Raw genomic sequence first — 24,721 nt, forward strand, 5'->3', positions numbered from 1 at the left:
AGGCTATGGTTACTTTTGGGCATTTGCTCCTGCCGAAGTGTGAAGCCGACGACTAGGTGCCTCTTTTCCCCGGGCGTGGCCCCCAGTGGGCGTGCCCCTGCCTAGGCGCTATTGCGGGCTTTTGGCTGCTTTCAGGACAGGGACCCGTTGGGATAACAGACCCCGCTGCGCCATCTCAAAGCAACTACCCCTCTGCCGCGGCGCCATCCACCGGAAACGGACCCAACCTCACGAGCACTAATACTCTGAGTCGGCCACTCGCGGTCTACAGATTCGTGTTCTTCATAAGCTAAGCCTGACCCGTAGCTTCTAATCCAGCCTGGTCAAACAACAGCGGCGGCGCATCCCTTTCCCGCTATTTTAAAACTGGGTCCGGTCTCTCCCATGCCTTTGATATAACAGAACTTGCGGCGGCTGGCTGTGCCTACAGTCTGACCGCGCGGAGCAATAGCTGGCGTCTGTTACTCACCGCATCGGCCCCCTCCGGGTAACTAGGTGCTCCGCCATTCTGGTGTCCTCCTTCGTCCCGCTGTTGGAGGATGTCCTCCAAGCCTTCTTGGCCTCCGCCGCGCGATTGCTCGCGCTCTGCCATCACTTCGCTGTTACTGGCGACCGATATGCCAGCAACGTCAAATCGCCTTATCTATTTTACTATTGAGCTGGGTCCCGAATACAAAGTAAATCACTATTTAAACAATTCAAAATCCCCAACAGACGACGTTCTGACTTGCGCTTGCTTGCACGGTTGACTGGCGAACTAGCGTTGTCTGGATTCAGCGCTTTGTTCCCAGCTAATCTTTGTAACGCACTACCGTATCAGTCACTGTCCTCTGGCCAATTCCGGTCTGCTCCTCCCGCGCCGCACTTGCCGTACTACACTACAGGACGAGCACTTAATCAACATGCAATGCCTCGGTGCAGCATGTTCCTCCATACATCCATACGAGCTGAGCTGTGCAAGGTAGGTCACCAGTTCGAATTACCAGTTCAGCCCTACTGACGCTAGTCGCCCCAGGCCGGCAGACTTAAAAGATGCCGCTAAGCTGTATGTGTGGTTCAAGTAAAAGCCTTTTGTTTATGCTACTATCTGTCAGTAACTTTGCAAGATTGCAAATTGCATGGCAGCAGTTTAGGTTCGACAAGATCGCAACCAAGCAATCATCGTCGTGAAATTGCATAAATCATACCTTGTATGGCGCCGTTTCCTCCATCAAAGGCACAAGGTCGGCTTGTGCATAACGAATCCAACGGTGATGTCCCCATCGCTTGACCATCTGTATAACAAAGTACAGTCACATCAATGATTGCCGTACAATTTACCCCAGTCATCTACCTCCCAACTGAACTGCGGAGTGTTGGGAATCAAGAGTGGTTTAAAAGAGCTTTAAATCCTTTTATTGTCTGCACCATACAAAATAAATTTAATGACACTCAAGTCTATTCATCCCAAGCCATACATGCAACCGTTCACTTCTAACCATATCTGCGTTAACATCTAGGGGCAGCTTAGGATCAGCAAGTAATGAAGATGGTCAAGCCTAAGAGAAGTTAATAAACTTTCTTAGGAGTAAAACAACGCCACTTGCCGCCCAGATGGGACGACGGAACATTATCATTTCATGGATCTGCGTGTGTGCCATCAAAAGTAGGCTGACGGATGAGGGCTGACAGATTTGTATTCCAGACTCTTTTAAACTCAAGGCCGGATATGGGTATGGGTTTCGGAGCAGACGGCCCCAAACAGCATAGCCGCCGCCGCCGCCATACATACATACAAGGCAGGCGGCTGGCAGAGATTAAGGCCTGACTTCTGCTCCCGGCCGACCCGGATTTAAATCCGCCTGTCGGCTCCTCGGGTGTTTTGAGGAGTGTTGAAATGGGAGGTAGGCCCCCATCATATGGACGATGTCGGACGTGATAATATCAACTTGCGAGCTGACCAGGAACTAAGTTGATGCGCCGTTGATCCGCTAGATTTGGTTGGATGCTGGTGGTGAGTTGCCGAACCCAACGAATACATTCTGAAGTCGGATGGGGTGACGGATTAGGGTGCCCCTCTAGCAGGGGAGAGCAGGGACTGCCCCGGGAAAGGGGGCCGCTGGCGAAGTTAACCACCCTGTAACAACATACATACATGTGCGCACGCATGTATGTATGTATGCATGTGTTATGTGAAGCCGAATAATTCCGTGCGACAAAATCTTAGTAATAAAACACAAACAAATTTGACGCGGAAAATGTGATGGTGGGTGCAACCGGCATAATTTACCCGGCCCGTCCAAACACAGCATACACAGGCAGGGGCCCCCTCAGCCCCCCCACGCACAATCTGCATCCCCAGCCACCACCGGCCCCCTCGAAGCTTCAGAGGCTTAGGGTCTCCATTCACCGGATCCACCTCGTACGTACGGCATCCGAGGCAATCTACCCGCACGTAATGTGGTTGATAATAGTTGCGTTTACATTTCCGTCGCAAACGGATCCTACGTGATCCTACGTCACAGAGGTCGTACGACATACCATATCCGCAGTACGTGTGCCGTACAGAAAGCAGAGCCACGCAATAAGCCCATGAGACCACATGACAGTAAACCCTCGGCGCAAAGAAAACATAAATACACGACATGGGGGGGGGGAGGAAGAAGGGGAGGAAAGGGGGGGACGCGCCACACCCCGGGACCCTCTCCCCCCCCCAGCCCCCTGCCTCCCCCGGTGGGCAACGGTGCCCTTACCCCCCCTGCCCCTTTGCATTGCCACCGGCGGATCTCTATCCTACGTGCCTTGAGCAATTTACACACATACACCCGCACATACATACATACATAATTGCACGCACATACAGGGCCACTTTCCTATCGTAGCTCATTTCATTAAACACATACACATATACTAGGGTTTGGCACTACTGGTCAGGCGCAACCATTGCCCCCGGGAGATCCCGGGATCGATACCCATTAGGGTCAAAAGTCCTTCCGACGGTGGGAGGCATTGCGCCACTAGTTGATGGACGGTGGTGACCTGGGATAAAGTGAACCTGCGAGCCGACCAGGAATGGAGTTGGGCCGCTGTCGACCCGGCAGATTCCGTTGGATGCTGGTGGTGGGTGCGGAGCCTGAGCGATCCACTGAGAGGTTGACTAGGGTGACCGGATGAGGGTGCCCCGAAATACCGGGGAAGGCAGGGTTTCGCAGGGTAGCTGCCACGGGCGAAGATACACCCCCCTGATTCACACATACACACCCGCACGCACACATACACACGCAGATGAACGTATCCTCCCTCCCTGCGAGGCCCCATCCTCCGGGGGCCAATTTGGTCAAACAAAGGAACCCACCGCTGCAACCCCCCCCCCTTGCACCATCCTGCAACACCGCGTCGCCCTACCGCGATGTGGCGCCCGCTGCCACAGCCTGCAGCTTCCTCACTGCCTGTGCACGTCCACGGCCTCACCCACATTACCACCAAACTGCCGCCAAAAACACAGCAGCAGCAGCAGCAGCAGCAGCAGCAGCAACAGCCGCAACGATGGCGGTGGCGTCAATAGCTGACGGCAAAACCCAATTCCTCCACCACACCACACCATATAGCTACTATGGGCATTTCCCGCATCGCTGCTCAGATCATTGAAATATACCACACCACACCGACCTCCCGGGGGTCCCGCGGGTCGGTCGAGGGCATCAAATCCTATGCAGAATCAACCAGCCTTGTGATCATCACCGTCGCGGCCAAGGTTGTGGCGGCGACGAGCGATAGTCTCAAAGGCCAGATAAGGGATCCGTATCGTACAGCAACGTCGGAAGTGATCGAAAATGCCCGTCGTACTAGTAAGGCCCTTTCCGCATAGGCGAATCGTCCATGTGCGGCAGCCGCCGCAGCGGCGACGACGGCAGCGGCGGCGGCGAAGAAGGTAGCGGCGGCGGCGGCGACGACGGCAGAGACCCCAGGCCAGGGCCGCCTCGAAAGAGGCGTCCCGCATCCGCGTCGGATCGCAAGGCATCGGGAGGGTACGACAACCGGTCCACGTACGCCGGCAGCGGCGGCGGCGGTCCGACGGATGAGCCGGGTACCAGCACTCCCGTACGTGTGACCCGCCAAAACCAGGGGAAGCTCTCCACAAACGCCGTAAAGTCGGGAGCCCGCCACTGGGCGATGACGTCTTCGGGAACATCCAATCCCATCCTGTTGCTTGGGCAAAAAATGGGGCGTCAATCCAGTCGCAAATTACTTTTAATTCATGCCAGATGGATAATAATTTAATTTTTTATTTGGCCGGGATCAGACCCTATCTTGCCATCGTTCGGAGACATTCGGTGTGTAGGCGCATACCGTAATTTCCCATATCATCTTCTCCTTATATCATAGTTTATTCAGTGTCCTTCCTGACGACAAATATTTCCGGTACTTATGACTTGCCTGGAGTCGCCTGAAAGTAAAGTCAATGCCGAAGGAGCCAATGTCCAACTTGTTACTGAGTTTAAAGTTCCTGCTAAAGGCAGCATTCCACCAATTTTGACATTATCCTGGCATGTCGAAAACAACAAACTGTCTCTTAATGTTGATTTAAAACACCTTTACAATGAAGTGCTTTTAACAACAAAAACACTCTTGTCAATAGGTGTTTTTTCACGCTAAAAGGTGTTTTTACCAATAAATTTGTATATACATCTATCAGTACATTAATAAATATTAATACAATTTAGCAACAAAGTTTTTAACAACATTTATCAATAAATTTATTGACTTCAGTACTTTTCGGGCCCCGACGGAATATGTTTGATAATTTCATAATATACTTTCCTGGTGATGGGGATTTTATTCTCCTGTTATGAATCTAGTCTTCTGCAGTACACTGTACCATGTATTCTTTATCGTACATATTTAAAAACGGGCAGGTAGCTCCTTCCCGTACTCAAAGTGTTCAAACAGAGACAGCGTCGGGGGAGAGAGAACCGCCGCCACCGAGAACAATACTGGTCAAGACTGGGGTTGCCATACCTTGGCAAATCATGTACGGTAATGCGAGGTTCTCGCTGTACGGCTTTTTGCACTTGAAACGACCAGCGGCCAACATTGAAGTAATCGGTGACTTGATGGCCCCGAGGCTTCGACTTGGATCTTGTTCTCGTTCGCGACCTGGATCTGGATCTGGATCTGATCCTGGATTTATGCCGCCCTTTGGAGGGACTAGGCTTATCAGGCAAAGATTTGCGCTTGGCTCCACTGCCGTCATCTTTACCCGCCTTCGCCGCGGCCGCGTCCGACGCTTGCCGCCGCCGGCCCCGGCTCGGGCTACAGCTGCGACTGCGACTGCGTTTGCTGCCGCCGCCGCCGCCGCTGCCAGTGGCACGGTGGCGACTACTACTGTCCTTCCCTCGACCTTTGGTCCCATTACTCCCGGCGCCGTGGTCACCAACATTGCCGCTGCCGCCGCTGCCGACCCGTGCCGTATCCGTAGCCACCGCCGCCGACGGCCCAACACGGCTCGCTGGCGCGTCTGAGCTGGTGACGGCCACGGCCACGGTCCCGCCGCCGTCGCCACCACCACCGGTGGCGGCGGTGGCGGCATCGCCGTCCCCGTCGTCATTATTTATTTCATTCGCGGACCTGTGCTTCTCAGTCATCTGCGGACGCTTGGTCGCGCGGCCAGCGCCGTGTCGCTCTTCGCCGCCGCTGCTGCTGTTACTCGGGGCAGCTGTGACGGTGGCGGCGGCGGACGCCTGCTGAGCTGCCGTCAGCGGACAGAGACACGACACCCCCTGCTGTGAGGGTGTTGGCGGCGGCGCCAGCTTACCTTCCGTCACGGCGGTACTCGCTGGTGCCGCCGTAAGGGACAAAGTCCAGCGAGATCCGCAGAGTGGCGGCGGCGGCGGTGGCGGCGACGATGACGGCGGAGCCTCGCCCTCCGCGGTTTGCGCGCACGAATCCCCCTTTCCCCTCAGCAATACCTGGCACCGCTGCCGTCCACTCTCCTCCGCCGGCTGCCGCTGCAGCGGTGGCGCCTGCCGGGGATCCGGCGGCTGCGGCTGCGGCGGCAAAGGCATTAGAGGCGCCGGCAAAGGCGAGGTCGGTGATAGCGGCGGACAGGCCATCATCGTCGTCAGGGTCAGCGGCGGCGGCAACGGCCCTGTCGACGCCTCTCCTGCCGCCTTGCTGTCGTGCCTGCTAAGTTCCTTTTTACTGCGTTGACCTGTACCGCCTTGCTCCGGCCCCCTGTGCCCATAGCTGTCTAGGAACAAATTTGCATCCGAATTTGGATTCAATGATCTGGAAGGCGGATCACGGCTGCCTCCGTCACCGCCGCCGCCATCGCGTGTCTTTTCATCAGTCGCCGCCGGCCTCCCCTTCCCCCCAGCCACTGTACCCGGCCCACGCCGATCCATTGCCTCTCGTCCTCGTGCCTCCGTCTCCGGCGGGCCCCTGCGCACTCTGCCTCCACCACCACCACCACCACCACCGCCACCGCCGGCTTCGGACTCCTTCCGCTGCTTCTTCTCCTGCCGCCGTTTCTCCTCCTTGTCCTCCTCCTCCTCCACTGCCGCCGCGTCCTTGTTTTTCTTTTTTTTCAACGATGACGACGGCGACCTGGCCTTCCCGTTCTCCTCCTTCTCCTGCGTACGACGCTCATCCTGCCGCCCCCTCTTCTGCTCGTTCTGCTCGTCCGGCCGCGTCTGGCGCTGCGCGTCCAATTCCACGGCACGTCTGTCACGGTGGTCCGAGGTGGCGCCCCGTTGTCGCGGCGCCGACACCGTCCCCACCACCGCCGCCGCAGGAGGTGCTGGGGGAACACAAGTGCACGTTTCCTTACGACTACTGCTCCTGTTGTTCTTCTCCTCCATGATATTGGCCGTGGTTCTGGTCGTACGGTGGTCACGGGCCTTCCCTGTTCCTGGCCCTTCCTGTTTGCCTTTGGCACTGGGGTCCGTCCTTGTACGGCACGGCTCGGTCAAAGATTCAGTCAAAGACTCCGAATCGGGGCGGCGCGGAGAACGTGACCGTGGCCCGGTCCGTGACTGCCGGTGCCTCCCTTCAGTTCCTAGTTCCGCTGCAGCTGTCGTACGACGCTCCTCTGAGCGCTTCGAGTCGCGGTCGCGCTTCGAAACGTCGCCGCCGTCAGCGTTTCTGCATGTCGCCCCAGCACCTGCGCCTCGTAGTGCGCTACCTAGGATGCCGTTGTCGACGGCGCCACCGGCGGCGCCGCTGCTGTTACCCCTCCCAGTGCTCGCCCCTGGCGCTACAGCCGCTAGTACTGCTACTGCCGCTGGGGCCGTCGTCGGTGGCTGCGTGCTGCGGTCCGCCTCTGCCACTGCTCTACTGGGCTCCTGGTGTACGACAGGCCCACTGCTACTGCCTGCACCTCTGTCAACAGTCGCAGCAGTACCAGTCGCAGACGGCACAGCACATCCCAGCACTGCGTCCGGCGTATCGTCCCAGTAGCCGCTGCCGCCATTAGCACTAGGTGGCTGCTGAGGCAGCGGCGGCGGGAGCGGCGGCGGCAGTGGTGGCAACGGAGGAGGAGGTTCTGGAGGTTTCCCCTCCAAGTGACGCAGCTGAGGAGCCGCAAGGGGAGACATCGACCGTGCTGTCGGCGGCGGCGGCGCCGCCGATGAATCCGGCAGCTGCGTCTTCCCCACCTCTCTGGAAACCTCCTCCCCACTGAACGGCGGCGACGGGATCCCGCCTTCCTTCTTTGAACTGCGCTCATCACCACCACCAGCATCGCCATCAGCAGCCGTACGGTCAGCACCCCCGCCACATGCAGCGAGCCCCTGAGCCGTGGTCTCACTCCAGGGTTGCCAGTGCCGTACCCAATGCCGTACATTACTCAGCCCTTCAGAGACTCTCAACAGCAATATCTTGTGGAGACAGTCCTTGAGCATCGCAACCCGTTGGGGAGTTTTTCCGTCCCCATCACCCCCGACAACATTACCACAGACCCTACCCATAACATGTCTATCAAACGTTGTATTAGCAGGGTTGCTGTTGTTGTTGTTGCTGCTGCTGTTGTTGTTATTGTCGGGTTTGGTGGTATTGGTGTTCGTCCTGTCCGTGAGGTCAATGAGTTGCGGCGCGTGTGAAGGGGCGGCGGAAGAGACACTCTGAGGATTGCGGCCTATTACTGATGATGGCGCTACTGCTACTGCTGCTGCTGCCGCAGCAGCGGCAGCGGCTACTGCCAGTCTTCGTGGACACAGATGCGGCTGCGGCTGCTGTGGCTTTGGCTGATTTTGTTGCTGTGGCAAATCCTGCTGCTGCTGTTGCTGCGGCGGCTGCTGTGCGGTGTTAGCTGATGGCGTTTGACGCTTTGCCACTTTCTCTTTCGCCTCTTGAGAGGGCGGTTGCGGTGGTAACGGAAAGCCGTGATCTCGGAGCATCTCGCTGCATTCCCACAGGGCCGCCAGGTTGAGTGCCAGCCGAGCCACCTGCGTCATGCGAAGCAGCGCGCAGAGAAAATGGCGGTGGGGTTAGGAAATGTGAGGGGGGAAATCAGAGGGAGGAGCATGCGCGGGAGTGAGTAGATGGCGGGGCAAGGCTTTTTGAGGCGGCGCGCGAGGGCGGGGGGAACGTTGAGAAGAGTTGAAAAAGTCGTTCTCCGCTCCGGCGAGGTGGACACAGAAGGCAGAGGCATGACTGCCAGCGAGAGGTTCTGCTTTACAAAGGGAGATGGAGTGCTCCATATTTCCACGCGTAAAATTAATGCAGGTAAACGAATTCCTGTTCACCTCGTGCTGGGTCACGTGATTCCAGCGACCCGCAAGGATTCGCGCGGCCGCGGTCGCCTCCAGCGCTGGCCAGTCATAAGGTTTTGGGCGGTCCCCGCTGAGGTCGCTGACGGCGCATGTCGTTGCCTCGTCCAGGAGCACGTTAAGGCGATCTGCGTCTGGAAGTGTTCCGGGTGCCAACGGTAGCAGCAGTGCTTTAAGAATTATGGTGTACGCCTGGGCCGGCTGCAGCGTGAAGTCTTCCCGCGCGTACCGACAGCAAAACCTCGAACTCGTTGAAGTTCAGGAAACCCATTAATTGTAGCAATTACAAAAGCTCCTGATATGGTACACCCGTGTATATCCAAAACTATAAGGTGCTGGATAGTAGCGGACAAAATGCTAAACTCATCGCGCGTCAGAAACAGCGCGTTCAGCACCTTCCACGACGGAAGAAGCGACACCGGCTGTGGCATCCTTCGAACCTAATAAAGAAAGGGCATTTTCACGCATTTATGTGCTGCAGCCGGTATCAGCGCTGTTTAATAAGTTTCCACATGCTTACAGCAAACGCCTTTTGATACAACCTGGTCATATATACCCGCCATCGCGCAGTAGCGCGCCATCACGATAACAGTCTGTTAAATGTACGGCAGACTAAAGCACCGCACGGCCAAATGTTTCTCGCCTATGCAGCCTTGTGTTGCAGCCTGTAAACCTCTAACCCTGGTCTTGAGCTTGGAGCTCAGTTTTCGCGGCTTTGGAGCAGCCTGCGCTTCAGGGTTCTTCACCAGGGTACCCCAAAATTTCGGCTGTGTCCGAAATCCTCTGAATAATCTTTCGGTGCCCTCCCCGAAATTTTTCCTGTCAGCCTGACCGTGTTTTCGGGTACCCCGAAGCTGTCTGAAGCAGTCTTCGGGGTGGAAATTAGCTAGATTCTATCGTTATATGCTAGGGCGGCTGAACTAACAGATGTTTGATTTTATTTTGGAGCTTAGGGCCTGGGAGAAATATTTCAGCAAGGATTTTACGCAAAACCAAGGAGGCGCCGCTCCTCATCAATCTCTGCAGCAATCGCCTCCACCACACCTGCCACATCGTCATCGTCCGTCTCCTCAGACGGGTACACCTCATCACTTGCCACACTCTCGACCACCTCTTTATGAGAAGGATAATAGGCCTCAGCAATTTCACTGCCCACACTGCCCTCATCATCACTCTCATCAGGCAGAACACAGTCGCCCACCTTGGCAATACGGTGCAGGAGCCCATCCGGGTTCTTTGCAACATACTCCTCAGCAGCTTTAATCACAAGTGGTTTGCATTTCATATCCACGGTTGGACCGAGTAATCCAACACGCAGAAGGGAATCAATGGATGGGACAGACAGCCGGTTGCGCAGCCTGTTCTTGATAATGCGGTGGACACTAAAGCCACGCTCGACACACGCTGTTTGAGTGGGCAGGACACAAGCGACATACACCAACTTAATCAAGTGTGGAAAGAAGTGGGCCCACTGATGCATTCCAGCCCAGGCCCGCTCCCAGGAGGTGCGGCCCAGCTCCAACTGCAAGGCCATCTTAGACTTCATAACTGAAAACTTTTTCTGCAAATCGTCAAGATCGCGACATCAAATGCAAACAGGCGGGTAGAGCTTGCCGAGTGGCAAAAGTGTGCTAGCAACATCAGTTCCCCTGGTACTTTCATAGCGCCACTATTATATTATTTGTATGATAGAAACTTATCAGATGCCTTAAAGAAGCCGCGAATCCCGAGGGAGATGCGGGGCACCTTGGTTGGGCGCTGATTATCAACTGATTCGGGCATGTTTAGCTATGCATATGCTTAGATGTATGAAAATGTGGCATATGCATATGCTTAGATGTATGAAAATGTCTGCGATACAGGTGCGTAACAGCCGCAATGGACATTTATACTTAGGGTTTGACTGGTGACCAAGCGGGCCTTATACGGCAAGCCCGGTTTCCAGGCCCTGTCTGTATCCGAAAACATGCAAATTTACGCTGAAATATCGTTCGGTTTATTCCGAAAATGCCTTCAAAATGCTTCGGTGGGGCCCCCGAAAAAATGGTCCAAAAGGCCCAAAATCCGTTCGGAATGCTCCGGGGCGCACTAATTTTCCTTTCGGTCAAAATGGAAATATCTCAAAAAAGTTCGGGCCCGAATCGGGGTGAAGAACCCTGCTGCGCTTTCGGTTCTTAATCCGCGGCCGTCGCCGGGCTCTTAAAGTTTCCATGGATCATCTGGGGAAAACCAATACTTGTAGTTGCGGTCCTCAACTAGATTATGCGCAGCAAATCGCGCAGGATAGTACCTGAAAAAGTCCGATGACCGCATAGCCGGCCTTATCAATCTTGTCGGCCGGTGTATCCGGTATAACCTCTCTCCTTTTAGTGCTTTCTTGCGGTTTCCGCATCATGGCCCCATCTTCCACAACGCGTAGACGCGCAACTAGTCGCAACGGGGCTTACCGATATGAAACCGATAGAAAGCTCCTTGGGGGCTCCTTGGGGGCTCTTACAGCTTAAATGCGCACTTTTTGATTGAGCCAGGTATGGCACATGCAACACCCCTGCATAGAGTATGTACGCATGTATGTATAAAGTTACATGTGCACACACTGATGTGGATCTAGAAAACATCTATAGATTTTTCTCTTCGTCCAACAATTAGTAGAAACTGGTGCATTCATGCACATTGTCACAGCGTACGCGTGACCTGAATGAACCCATCCGTGGTTCCTAGCTTCGGGAGGACTGGGGTCGGGGGTTTCCCAGTCCGCAAGCCACGGACTTCTACAGCATTCTACTCCAATCCATTCCATTGTTGCACTCCCCTCGTGGGGGAGACGCGAAAGGCCTGTTCAGGATCTACGCCGAGAAAAAATGCACTGCCGATGGTGCGGTGTCGCTCGTTGCACATCCAAAGTCCAAAGGTTGATGAAGGCGGCCATATTGCCCCGCCGCCGTAGCAGCAGGAGCGGCAACAGTCATCGCAACAGTACCGTTACAGGCCTCCAAAGGGAAAGGAGTGCGGTTCCAGGAGGATTGAGTAAACAAATTACGGGGACCAGCTGCGCCCCATGAACACAGGCAGCATGCACATCGATGAGCCGATGGAGCGGCGCCATAGCAAGATGCCATATCTATGCATCAACACCGCAACTTCAAATTGCTCAACGTTTTGCCTACATGGCTGTAGGCTTGTCGGGGTACATGCAGCTCATAGTTCTCCACCATCAGGTAAGGACAATCCACCATCAGGTAAGGACAATATTACTCGGCACCGTCACCATCATCATCGTCAACGTCGACACCACTGTTATACCTGGGCTGACTTAGGCCTCTCACTGGCCCTCAGACGATGTGTGTATGACTATCACGTACTGGTTCTAATCACGGTACATTTACAACGCCAAAGTACCATGCGACAAAGCGATGGAGGGAAAGGAAGGCGATGGAGACGATATGTACACCCAGCATCGCACAACCACCACATCGGTCCAGTTTACATGTGCTGAGAGATGGAAAAACAGGAGGAAAGAAACCATCTGCCACATCCGCAGTAATGAGCTACCGCCGTCATCCGCCATCTTTCCATGCATATGTACACGACGAGTGTACGGCAAGAAGCAAGATAGGTTCAGTTCACGCAAAGTGAGGTATGCACACACAAGGTCCGCAACCCGGCGGCATGGGGCCCCGCTGCCGGATGGCATGCACACACCTCCCCACATATACCGCAACACATACAGCAGCACCATTACGGCGGGGCGAGGCCCCTAACGGGCCGCCACTCCTACGTACATCACCGCGTGGCGAGGAGCGATAACGTGCTTGTTCAGCACGGGTCAGGAGAAAACATTGTTAGCCCGCGGCAAGGGAAACCCCGTTCCCTGCTGAATCACTCTTTCAGGTTCACGCTCGACACTTAAAACGATCTCCACGGGCTTTAGTCCGGAATTAGTCCCGACAGAGTAACAACATGCTACTGTTTTGATGTGAGTGCCAACATTCTTGCGGCGCCTGCGGATTTTGCCCCACACAAGAGCACCGCAACCCTGGCAGCCATAAGTACTTACATACGTACATACGTACGTATTCTATACCAAATAATCATACACGCAACGTGTCAAGTCCTAACGAACGCCCAGAAACTCATTTCCATCCAAACTTTTCGGCGCAAAGAAAAAGACCAGGAACACTTTGTACTGCTCTTTGCTGCGGTGCACCGCACAATCGCCGTCAGTATCTCACAGGGCTCGTGAGGTACTCTCGCGTCGCAGCGTGTCCAATGTCTGCGTTCCCCTGCCCACGGCGATAACCCACCTTCCTACAAACACGAATACTTCTCTGGCGCTCACCCCAGTGCGGCCAACGGAGACTCCAAACCACCATCACGAGGCGTTCTTAAATCCCCGCCTCGTGGCGTTCCATTTCTCTATCCTCCGTCGGATCGCTCCAGCAGACCGTCCGTGGCCCGTCCATAATGTCTCTTTGCAAACCCTAACAGTAAAACAACAAACAACAGACAGCAAAACCCGAGGCAGCGCCGCGAAACACTGGCGGCGTGCACTGACCACTCGCGCTTCGCCCCTAAATCCTACCCAGCCCACCAAGTCAACCTCCCAGCCCTAACCATCGTGTGCTGAGTCGGGGGCTGTACTCGGAACATATTGGACTCGTGTGCTCGTGTAACGCAAGGAAATGGCGCAGCAGGCAACATACCACACGCGCACACCTCGCTCACGCACGCACATGCACACATAAATACACGGACGACAAAGGGATAATAATAACAATAATAACAAGGTCACTCAAGCGCAACGCCACACGAAATGTAATCGCAGAAGGCCACATAAAAATAATGTGGGTGGATAACGTCATCACAAAAAGCAAGCACGAAAAATCTATTCACAATGTTAAAAGGGAAAATGAAATAAAATCATCTTGATACTATCACGTCGTCACGTTTGATGTGAAGTCCGCATCCGCGGCCCCACGGCGGGTTAGCTTATTGGTGTTCCGTTCCCGTGTAGACTCGTGTTGTCGTACACACAACCAGCAATCACACACAACAGACAGGACAAACTCCTAGCCGCGTAAATTACTGTCGCGATCTGCCAATTTATAAGTCGAATCACAAACATGTTACTTGAAGCCATCTCCATTAGCTGGCAGGCAGCGCGACGATGCAATATATCTTTTTAAAAAAATGTTACGAAAATATGAACAATTAGGGCATTATTATTTTATTCGCAGGAAATTGTTGCCTGCTACAGGGGCTCCTGCTGTAAATTTGGCAATTTAGTTGCCAAGACTGGAAATAATACCCGCTCATCCAAATCGCCAAACTGTACGCCAATGGGACGAGACCACGAATACACCAAAAACATGTGCTGGTTGCTAGGTACTATCGAATCGCGGTACCGCTCCTGCTACGGCTCCACTCACCCCCTGTTACTGCTGCTGCCAACGGTGGCCAACGGATGTTGCTGCAACACCTGGCTGGGCTGATATCCACGCGAACCAAAGGTATTCACTTACCAAGCGCTCTCCATCTTGCCAATCAGGAAGATAAAGGGAGAATAATCATCGGCGTCACTCAAAACAGAAACAACGAACAAAACGTAAAACGGACAACCCCGCAGCGCGCATCTGAAATCTCAAACATCTCCAACTGTGTGCTCTATTAGACAACCAAGCAACTCTTCTACAGTGCCTCAACCACCATTACTACGCCTCTAAGTCGCGCCAGGCTGAGATCCGTGGTCGGTTCGCCACACCCACCATCGGCACGGCGCCACCAGAGGAAGGCCGCGAACCGGAAAGCGGAAAGATGCGCCGTGTTGGCGTATTGGGTCGGTCCATACCCTCGCCCAAAGCATATTGCTTGTAGTACGCATCGTCAGGCACAACCTTGTTGGTCGGCGAGCGAGGCCGCCTAAACACATCCGAGCCGTGCGCGTCAATGAGCAACAGGTTCCGGGTCTTGCGTCGCCGCCACGTCACAATAATGACGGTACCGAGAACGAGAATGATGATGCCGACGCTGCCGATCACCGACCAGAGTACTGCGCACATATGGCACGCACGGGACGGGAGGGAGTCATGTAAGGAAACGCAAGGGTGACGGCATGGGGTGCGTTGGATTCGGTCTTGAGCTCGGGACAGGGAGACACTGCCAAACGGTTGAGTGAGGCATAATAGATTCGCGGTTTGGGCTGAGGACGAAACCCCAGGCATTCCAAAATTGTTGTCGCTTTCATAGACATCTCTCATCCTCAAGGGGCTTCGCCGCGTCTTGCTGTTGCAAAGTCAACGTGTTCATTTCACATACATTTCCGGCTCGAGTCTACAAGGTAATCTACTTACTGATTAGTCCAATTGCGTACGGCTTCTTTGGATCGTAGTCTTCGCATCGGAATGTGCGCACGATGTCCGAAGTCAGGTTGTTGCTGCTAGCAAAAGCCTGTGGACAACAACAGCAGCAGCAGCAGCGGCAAAAAATACTTACACACATACACACGTACATGTATGCAATCACCAGCTGCTACATTGTCCCAAGGCGCTCTTGAAAATTGAGTAGAGGTCCCCAACGCCCGTGACCACACGTACCTGCAGCAAGTACTCGCACGTGGCCTTGGCGTTGTTCGTCGTAAACGATACCACGGTGCCAATGGTGCTCTCCGCGCCAGTGGGCACGTAGCATGCCGAGTCGCCCACGGCAGTGTACACCGCATTCGCCGCAGTAGTGGCAGCAGCCAGAGCCCCCGTCAGGTCACCGTTTAGTGGCGCATTCAGCGGTAGCGTTATTGTCAAAGAGATACGCGGTTTGCAAACCTTGGTGCCATTCGTGTCGGCGGTCGATTGCAGCAGGCCGCGACGGCGCGCGCTTGCCGATGTCGTGGATCCCGGCTTTACGTAATTGTACTGGCACGAAGCCGAAAGAGAATCGGCGCTGACGCCGTACTTGGCAGCCACCAAGTTTAGGACCGTCTGGATGTCCGAGGGCGTGCAACTCTTGACGAGGCCATAGTCCGGGAAGGTGACGTCAGAAGTCATAATGTAGGACTCCAGATTGCCTTGAATGTCCGAACTGAAGTTAGTCATGGAGCTGAGGTCCAGGTGACTGACGTTGACCAGGTCGCTCACAAAGATTTGCGACTTTAGCACGGTGCCAGTTCGGTTGACAGTGTACGAGTAGTTTGTAATGGCCAGCGGAGGCGGCGGAGGCGGCAGCAAGCGACTCACGTCCGTGTTGAGGTTCACTGATCCCGAGTTTGTGTCGTAAATCATAATGTACGGAATCTTAAACCGTACACCCATCTGACGAATACCGCCTGGCGGAATAGTAATGATCTGTGACTGACCGTTGCGCGAGGAGTACTGCGCATAATCATCTGGGTTAACTTGGTCGTTGTATTTAAATTTCAAAAACATATCCACGACCTTGGGCTTGAACCAGTCCAGACGATGTTGACCGGCAGGGACATCTGCCACGTTGTACTTCTCCGTAAACTCTAAGTCCAAGAAGTAATCCTGCTTCTGGAACCTAGAATCCAGGCAAAGGTACCGCCAGCAGTGCGAAAACATGAGCTCACCCTTGGCGCCATCCCAATAGGGTGATGGCACACAACCGCTCTGCGTGACATTGGGATCCGCGACCAGAGAGGCTGTCATCAGGACCGTGGTGCCGGGACACACGCCGCCAGCAGGCAGGGGCTTCGGGCAGGGACACAGCTCGCTTGGCGGCGGCGGATTGGGGGGCCCAAACATCTGTACAGAAACCGATTGGTCGTCCAAGGCCACCGGCACCAAAATTTCCAAATCCACGGAATATATGCCAGTCGAGGGCAAGGTGTAGGTTCCCGACTCGGAAATCTCAATCGGCTTTCCACTGACAGGGTTCACAGTGAGTGTAACGGTAACGCCACGGTTGATAGGCTGGTTGACCCTACGAGTGCGCCGGGTGGGGGCGGCGAGGAAGAAGAGGAGGGTTAGGGAAAGGGGATATACTACGTGGGGACGGCTGCAAGGATTAGAAGGGCCCGAAAGGGGCCGAGGAGAGGAAACGCGCCAAATTTACCCGGACGCGCACCGCAAAACTGGAACCGCAACATTCCCCAAAACCTCCTGAAGGCTTCGTTGCCCCTGCCTCTAGGCTTTTGCTGCCTCCACTTACCAGATTCTCATTCCAAGTTCATCCCTTCCTTACCCCCCTACCAGCCCTCCTGCTCAGCCTTACTTTGTTTCCCAGCTGCCTCCGGGCATGCGCTGGATATTGTAGTACGTCACATTCGGCATGCGGATCCGGAACGGCCGGATTGCGAAGGGATCGGGCATCTGGCCGAACGACCAGCAGTAACTAATGGCCATCTCGCCGCCAAACATGTCGTAGTTGGCCGGGTCTACGCACTGCAGAAACCGCACACGGCAGGGACAACGGATCCCAGGGGTTAAATCCCGTCATTAAACAAACAAAACGCACAACACAAACGACGACAGGTCAGTCGAACATAAGCGTTGAGACAAATGAAAAGAGACACGTAAGGCTGTAAAAACAAAGCACGGCTGCGGGAAGACTAGTTTCAATCACAACAAGCCCCCTGTCCCCTACCTAGTTCTCTAACCCTTCAAGAATTCTGAAAACGCACCTAGGACACCCCTCGGGGCTCTCTGGCCGAGACACGGTCAGTGCAATGCACGCAGAAATTCCTCAACCAACCCTAAGTCCCAACAAGCGCCAGCCTTCTCCTACCTGCTTGACCGTCGAGAAGCTCATATCCTTCCTCCAGTTGCTGTCTGTAATGTCCAGATACACCATCACCTTGCCAGCAGGGCAATCCGCATTGCCATTGCTCTTGTCCGGAATAGCGTGCTTGGGACACATATTGTATACCGTATCTGTAAGCTGCAACGGCATAACATTGAGCATAAACACGGCGCTGCGGTCGTCACAGTACGGCGTCGCCATCAAATGAGCCGTAAAAGCGGCCAAGCCGCCGCCAGGAGTCGTGACGGTATCTGCCTCGTTGAACAACAGGGAGTTGTACTTGTCCGCGAGCACCGGATAGCCTTCCGCCCAGGCTTCCACAGCGCAAGACGGCCGCAGGAGCGTCAAGGCCACACCGACAGAGGACTGCTGGAAGGGCGCAGGTAGGCTGACGTTGGCGACCGTGAGGTCGATGTCGTCGCTGTCCACGGCGCCGACGCAGGCACGGCGGAAACAAATGGCCAGGACTAGCGCGCCAGTATGCGAGTCGACCGTGGGAGGGTCGATGCACTGCGTCGCGACTGGGGCATTGGTGCGGCGCGAAAACCACTGAAGTGGGACACGGCCAGCATTGGTACCGGTGCACCGGTCGGCGGAGTTGGCAAGAGGAGGGCAGGTGCAGAGACTCGGAGTAGGCGAAGGCGAGGGCGAGGGCGAAGGCGAAGGAGATGGCGAAGGCGAGGGCGAGGGCGACGGCGAGGGCGAGGGCGAGGGCGAAGGAGATGGCGAAGGCGAAGGAGATGGCGAGGGTGAAGGAGATGGCGAGGGTGAAGGAGATGGCGAAGGCGAAGGCGAGGGCGAGGGCGAAGGAGATGGCGAAGGCGAAGGAGATGGCGAAGGCGAAGGAGATGGCGAGGGCGAAGGAGATGGCGAAGGCGAAGGAGATGGCGAGGGTGAAGGAGATGGCGAGGGCGAAGGAGATGGCGAGGGCGAAGGAGATGGCGAGGGTGAAGGAGATGGCGAGGGCGAAGGAGATGGCGAGGGCGAAGGAGATGGCGAGGGCGAAGGAGATGGCGAGGGCGAAGCAGATGGCGAGGGCGAAGGAGATGGCGAGGGTGAAGGAGATGGCGAGGGCTCAGCCGACGGTGATGGCGATGGTGTGGGTGAAGGCTCAGCCGACGGTGATGGCGATGGTGTGGGTGAAGGCTCAGCCGACGGTGATGGCGATGGTGTGGGTGAAGGCTCAGCCGACGGTGATGGCGATGGTGTGGGGGAAGGCTCAGCCGACGGCGATGGCGATGGCGTGGGCGAAGGCTCAGCCGACGGTGATGGCGAAGGCGTGGGTGAAGGCTCAGCCGACGGCGATGGCGATGGCGTGGGCGAAGGCTCAGCCGACGGTGATGGCGAAGGCGTGGGTGAAGGCTCAGCCGACGGTGATGGCGAAGGCGTGGGCGAAGGCTCAGCCGACGGTGATGGCGAAGGCGTGGGCGAAGGCTCAGCCGACGGTGATGGCGATGGTGTGGGCGAAGGCTCAGCCGACGGTGATGGCGAAGGCGTGGGTGAAGGCTCAGCCGACGGTGATGGCGAAGGCGTGGGCGAAGGCTCAGCCGACGGTGATGGCGAAGGTGTGGGCGAAGGCTCAGCCGACGGTGATGGCGAAGGCGTGGGTGAAGGCTCAGCCGACGGCGATGGCGATGGTGTGGGCGAAGGCTCAGCCGACGGTGATGGCGATGGTGTGGGGGAAGGCTCAGCCGACGGTGATGGCGAAGGCGTGGGCGAAGGCTCAGCCGACGGTGATGGCGATGGCGTGGGCGAAGGCTCAGCCGACGGTGATGGCGAAGGCGTGGGTGAAGGCTCAGCCGACGGTGATGGCGATGGTGTGGGTGAAGGCTCAGCCGACGGTGATGGCGATGGTGTGGGTGAAGGCTCAGCCGACGGTGATGGCGAAGGCGGGGAAGGCTCAGCCGACGGTGATGGCGAAGGCGTGGGCGAAGGCGCAGCCGACGGCGATGGCGATGGTGATGACGCAGCAGGCTCGATTGGTGGCTCGATGAAGCCTATACCGCCGTTGTCCTTACCAGCTACCAGCTCAATAGGCAAATCCTTGGCGGTACCGCCCTCTATGAGGCCGCCCTCAGATCCCAGTGCAGTACTGGAGCCCGTAGAGGTGTTGTGCGTGTACGTGCCTGGGCCTTCCAAAGCGGGCGAGTCAACTCCGAAGGACGAACCAATCGTGTCGGGCACAACCGGCGGGTTCTCGAAGTTCCGTATAGGGTCGTCCTCGCCCGTATCAAACACGATAACCGGCCGGTCCTTCGCTCGCTTGTCCAGGGGCGACAAGATGGGGGGCATCGTAGGAGGGACCGATGGGGACGGGGCAAGGCTGGGCGCCAAACTGGGGCTAGGCGGCTGCAATGGAGAGGGGCTGGGCGAGGGCACGGGACTCGGGTCCGGGGACTGAGGAGGCTCCTTGAGGCTTCCGTCCTTGTGCTCTTCCTTGGCAATCTGCTCCGTGTTGTTGACGCCGCTGCTGGTAATGAGCTCGCCATTGGGGCCGATCTGTACGGCGCTGTCGGGCGGGATTTCAATGTAGATGCACATAACGTTGATGACATTGCCGTCCAAGTCGTACTGCGGGTAGCATCTGCCCTTGCCGTCCGCATCCGTGACGTTCGTCCGGGGGTATGGGTTCAGCGGGGGCATAGACGGGGAAGCGGGGATGGGCAGCGGATCGGGTGAGGGTGCGGGCGTCGGCTCAACCGATGGCGACGGTGACGGCGTGAGCGAAGGCTCAGCCGACGGCGATGGCGATGGAGAAAGTGACGGCGATGGGGACGGCGACGGCGACGGCGATGGGGAAGGTGATGGCGACGGCGACGGCGATGGGGAAGGTGATGGCGACGGCGACGGCGATGGGGAAGGTGATGGCGACGGCGACGGCGATGGGGAAGGTGATGGCGACGGCGACGGCGATGGGGAAGGTGATGGCGACGGCGACGGCGATGGGGAAGGTGATGGCGACGGCGACGGCGATGGGGAAGGTGATGGCGACGGCGACGGCGATGGGGAAGGTGATGGCGACGGCGACGGCGATGGGGAAGGTGATGGCGACGGCGACGGCGATGGGGAAGGTGATGGCGACGGCGACGGGGACGGCGATGGCGACGGGGAAGGTGACGGCGACGGCGACGGCGACGGGGAAGGTGACGGGGAAGGTGACGGTGACGGCGACGGCGACGGCGAGGGTTGCGGCGGCGGGGTCGGTGATGGAGTCGGCGATGGTGTCGGTGATGGAGACGGCGATGGAGACGGCGATGGAGATGGCGATGGAGATGGCGACGGCGACGGGTTTGGTGATGGTGTCGGCGATGGCGACGGTGAAGGTGACGGCGACGGTGACGGCAAGGGCGAAGGGGATGGCGACGGGGATGGCGACGGGGAAGGTGACGGCGACGGGGAAGGTGGTGGCAGCGGCGACGGCGACGGCGAAGGTGATGGCGACGGGGAAGGTGATGGCGACGGGGAAGGTGATGGCGACGGGGAAGGTGATGGCGACGGGGAAGGTGATGGAGTCGGCGATGGTGTCGGCGATAAGGACGGCGACGGAGTGGGCGACGGCGACGGAGTGGGCGACGGCGACGGAGTGGGCGACGGCGACGGAGTGGGCGACGGCGACGGAGTGGGCGACGGCGACGGAGTGGGCGACGGCGACGGAGTGGGCGACGGCGACGGAGTGGGCGACGGCGACGGAGAGGGCGACGGCGACGGAGAGGGCGACGGCGACGGAGAGGGCGACGGCGACGGAGAGGGCGACGGCGACGGAGAGGGCGACGGCGACGGAGTGGGCGACGGCGACGGAGTGGGCGACGGCGACGGAGTGGGCGACGGCGACGGAGTGGGCGACGGCGACGGAGTGGGCGACGGCGACGGAGTGGGCGACGGCGACGGAGTGGGCGACGGCGACGGAGTGGGCGACGGCGACGGAGTGGGCGACGGCGACGGCGACGGTGAGGGCGACGGCGACGGCGACGGGTTTGGTGATGGTGTCGGCGATGGAGACGGCGAAGGTGAGGGCGACGGTGAGGGTGATGGCGACGGCGAACGTGAGGGGGACGGCGACGGTGACGGTGAGGGCGACGGCGACGGCGACGGTGATGGCGACGGCGACGGCGACGGTGATGGCGACGGCGATGGTGAGGGCGAGGGCGACGGCGACGGTGAGGGCGACGGCGACGGCGACGGTGAGGGCGACGGCGACGGCGACGGGGTTGGTGATGGTGTCGGCGATGGAGACGGCGAAGGTGAGGGCGACGGTGAGGGTGATGGCGACGGCGAACGTGAGGGGGACGGCGACGGTGACGGTGAGGGCGACGGCGACGGCGACGGTGATGGCGACGGCGACGGCGACGGTGATGGCGACGGCGATGGTGAGGGCGACGGCGACGGTGAGGGCGACGGTGTAATTGTATTGCACGTATTATCCATCGTATCCAAGCAGCTAATCGGAGTGTCCGGACTGGTCTTGGCTGTGGTATCAACGCTTGCCACCGAGCAGCTGGTGCCATCTGACACGACCTTGAATACCAGCGGCAGTGTCAGTGAGAGGAGCGAGTTCTTGACCTTCTCGCAGGTTGTTGCAATGTTCTTCATCTGGTGCATGAACGTGTAGCAACTGTACCAACCGTCTCCGCCATTATCCTCATTGTTGTTGGAGCCGTCGCCATTGTTCTGCGAATAAGTGCGGGGAAGTCGTGGGTAACTGCGCTAGGACGTGGAACAAAGCCAAGGACGGTATCCGATAAATTATCTCAAACGCCCAGTATTGGTTCAGTATTGGTTCCGCTCTTATGATGCGGTGCGGGGTGCGGCGTGTAGTACCGTGAGATTCAACGCCAAGATGACCATGTGTAGGGTTGTGCCGGCATTAGAACATTAGAACTAATATTAGAATAAATATAATTAGAAACTAATTAGAATTTTAGAAGACCCCGTTTAGAACGTATTAGAACATCCTAATGTCGTACGGACATTAGAACGGCCGGAAAGCCGTAGCTTTAAGGCGCATCAGCGGTTCACTGCGTGCATTTTACACGAAAATGTCAGATAGAGGTGCGGGGCCATCAAAGCCACCCCTTCCTCATCGGAAGGCGGAAGCATCAGGGCCAATGTACAAGTATGGCAACAAGGAACTTGATGCAAAAGCGTATGCAGAAGCTCTGATCTCCGCAAAGAAGAAGGGTCTTGCAGCTTATTGGACTTCTTTCAACGTTCTGCTGCTCGACGGCGTCGTTAAGCTGAAGTGCCTCACCTGCGGCGCCCTGCTTGGCGCCAAAAACCCAACCGCGACTGCGCCTTTACACCTCAAGAGGCATGAGAGGGCTGCATCAAACACGTTTGGCGGCGTTCTTGGTTGTTTCCACAGCGGTCTGGCGTGGGTTTGGCTAGCAGGCACCAGATTAGCCCTTCCTCTCTGTGTTTTTGCATTCCCCTTAGCGAGCAAACACTCCCCCGGCAGTTATGTGGTGATTCTGTGCAAGTAGGGACTTAAAAGGACAGGTTTGGCGGCGTTCTTGGTTGTTTCCGTAGCAAGTCTGGCGTGGGTTTGGCTGGTAGGTACCCTCCCCAGGCACCCGACCGGAGTAAATTTAATTGGAAATGCGTGCGTTTACATCTGTGATGGCCTATACAAAATTTCAGGTTCAACGGACCCCTCCCTGAAAAGTTGTCGAGCGTCTTCTAATATTAGATCCTAATTTCTAATTAGAATCTAATTAGAAATTAGATTAGAACGGAAAAATTCTAATGTCATGCCCAACCCTAACCATGTGCAAGTTCCCATGAACGTTAATGCCGTACGCACTCAGCGTCGCCGTACCTGATATCTGTACATCGGAATCTGCTCCACAACGGTGCCCTTGGAGCCCGTGTAAGTCAAGCTCAGCGTGCTGCGTGTGTCCGGCCGGCCGTTCTGGTATTGCCCGTTGCCGTTGCCGTACAAGATACTACCGTCAGTCGTAAGTGAAGGGCAAATCGTGGTGGTGGTGTCAGTGTTGGCCGTAAGGCGCCGCCTGCGGGTCATGGCGCTGCTGCTGCTTAGGACCGTTTGCACCGGAGCCACAGACGTTGAGGGCATCTTGCCGTTGTACGAAAACCACATCAACCAGGGGCAATCCAGTCGTACAGTAGAAACCAGCCATCCAGCGGCGGTGCGGTACGTAATGAGGGTGCCGATGGCGCGTTCCGAAGACGAGTCGCTATTCGCGTAGACGGGCGTTGACAAAATGCTGTTGGGGCAGATGTCGCTGTCCAGCACGATGCCGTTCAGCTTGTAAGGCAGCCGGCAGGCCTGCGATAAGGATGTCAAGTAAGAGGGGTGTTATCATGTCGGCGCTTAAAAGAAACAACTTTTGTGGCATGCACTTCTAAGGCAGGAAGGGGACATGTGTTTGTTGGGGATGTGGCCGAAAACGTCAAGCAATGCAATGCGTGCGAAAACGAACGTCCTCTGGGAGAAATAAAGAAAGCATGAGCTCAATCTCACGCCCATGCAAAGTAGACTTACTTGCACGTTTTCGCCAAAGCCATCAATGGTCTGTTCGCGGGAGGAAAAGGGTCGCAAAGCGGCGCGCAAGCAGAGGTTAGCGCTGGTAGGCAATAGGCTGCCGGAAGTTAATCTAAGCACCCATATCCCTAACGCACCTTGCAAGCGGCGCAACTGGGACATCTTGTTGTCTTTCCGCCGCTAGTATAGTTGCAGTAGTCATACGAATTGATAGGGCACCCATTAGTGCCTGTTTTGAAGACGGGACTCGAGGTGATAGTTGCCGTTGCTTCTTGTGTTGAACTCTTAGGCTTCAAAGCAGCTTTTATCGTCCTAATAGAGGCCTCAGCTGATGGCGATGCTGCTATTAGCAGCACGAGCGCCAGTATGCCGGCCCGTCCGGCACACATCTCAAAATTCCTCCAATTCGTGCAAGATATTACCTGAGCATACGTAAGAATGAAATTTGTTATCCGAGAAGTATTTTCCATCTACAACTCGCCGTGCTTTTGAGGCATGAAAACGCGCAAGCTAAAACTTAACAGTCTTACGTGAGACGAGCTGCTGGAAATGGCACCGTAATGCAAATGTTCGACATGCAAAAATATCAGCTCGTTCGAAGCAAACTGGGAGCACATGCCCATGTATGCAAAGAACCGCGACCACCTTCCAGTCATCGAACATCAAGACATCGGACCAAAAGCTCACCGTGAAATGTCGGAGCACTTTAACTTTCACGAGT

General features: G+C 56.5%; 2 protein-coding genes across 2 annotated transcripts; both read right to left on the bottom strand.

Moving 5' to 3' along the window:
- Positions 1-3,824: 3,824 nt before the first annotated feature.
- VOLCADRAFT_90285 (uncharacterized protein) lies at positions 3,825-9,018 on the bottom strand (the record flags this gene model as incomplete). The annotated part of the gene is made up of 5 exons (XM_002949901.1): positions 3,825-4,182; positions 4,999-7,466; positions 8,313-8,423; positions 8,724-8,939; positions 8,977-9,018. 5 exons carry the CDS (start codon positions 9,016-9,018, stop codon positions 3,825-3,827), a joined length of 3,195 nt encoding a protein of 1,064 aa, XP_002949947.1.
- A 4,847-nt stretch (positions 9,019-13,865) lies between these two features.
- On the bottom strand, positions 13,866-24,389 carry VOLCADRAFT_104492 (uncharacterized protein; the record flags this gene model as incomplete). The annotated part of the gene is made up of 9 exons (XM_002949902.1): positions 13,866-14,796; positions 15,098-15,194; positions 15,341-16,679; positions 16,971-17,140; positions 17,484-20,228; positions 22,014-22,166; positions 23,314-23,784; positions 24,001-24,030; positions 24,138-24,389. 9 exons carry the CDS (start codon positions 24,387-24,389, stop codon positions 14,459-14,461), a joined length of 5,595 nt encoding a protein of 1,864 aa, XP_002949948.1. The 3' UTR covers positions 13,866-14,458.
- Positions 24,390-24,721: the final 332 nt, after the last annotated feature.

This window comes from Volvox carteri (assembly GCF_000143455.1).
Source record: "Volvox carteri f. nagariensis unplaced genomic scaffold VOLCAscaffold_16, whole genome shotgun sequence".
Classification (NCBI taxonomy): domain Eukaryota; kingdom Viridiplantae; phylum Chlorophyta; class Chlorophyceae; order Chlamydomonadales; family Volvocaceae; genus Volvox; species Volvox carteri.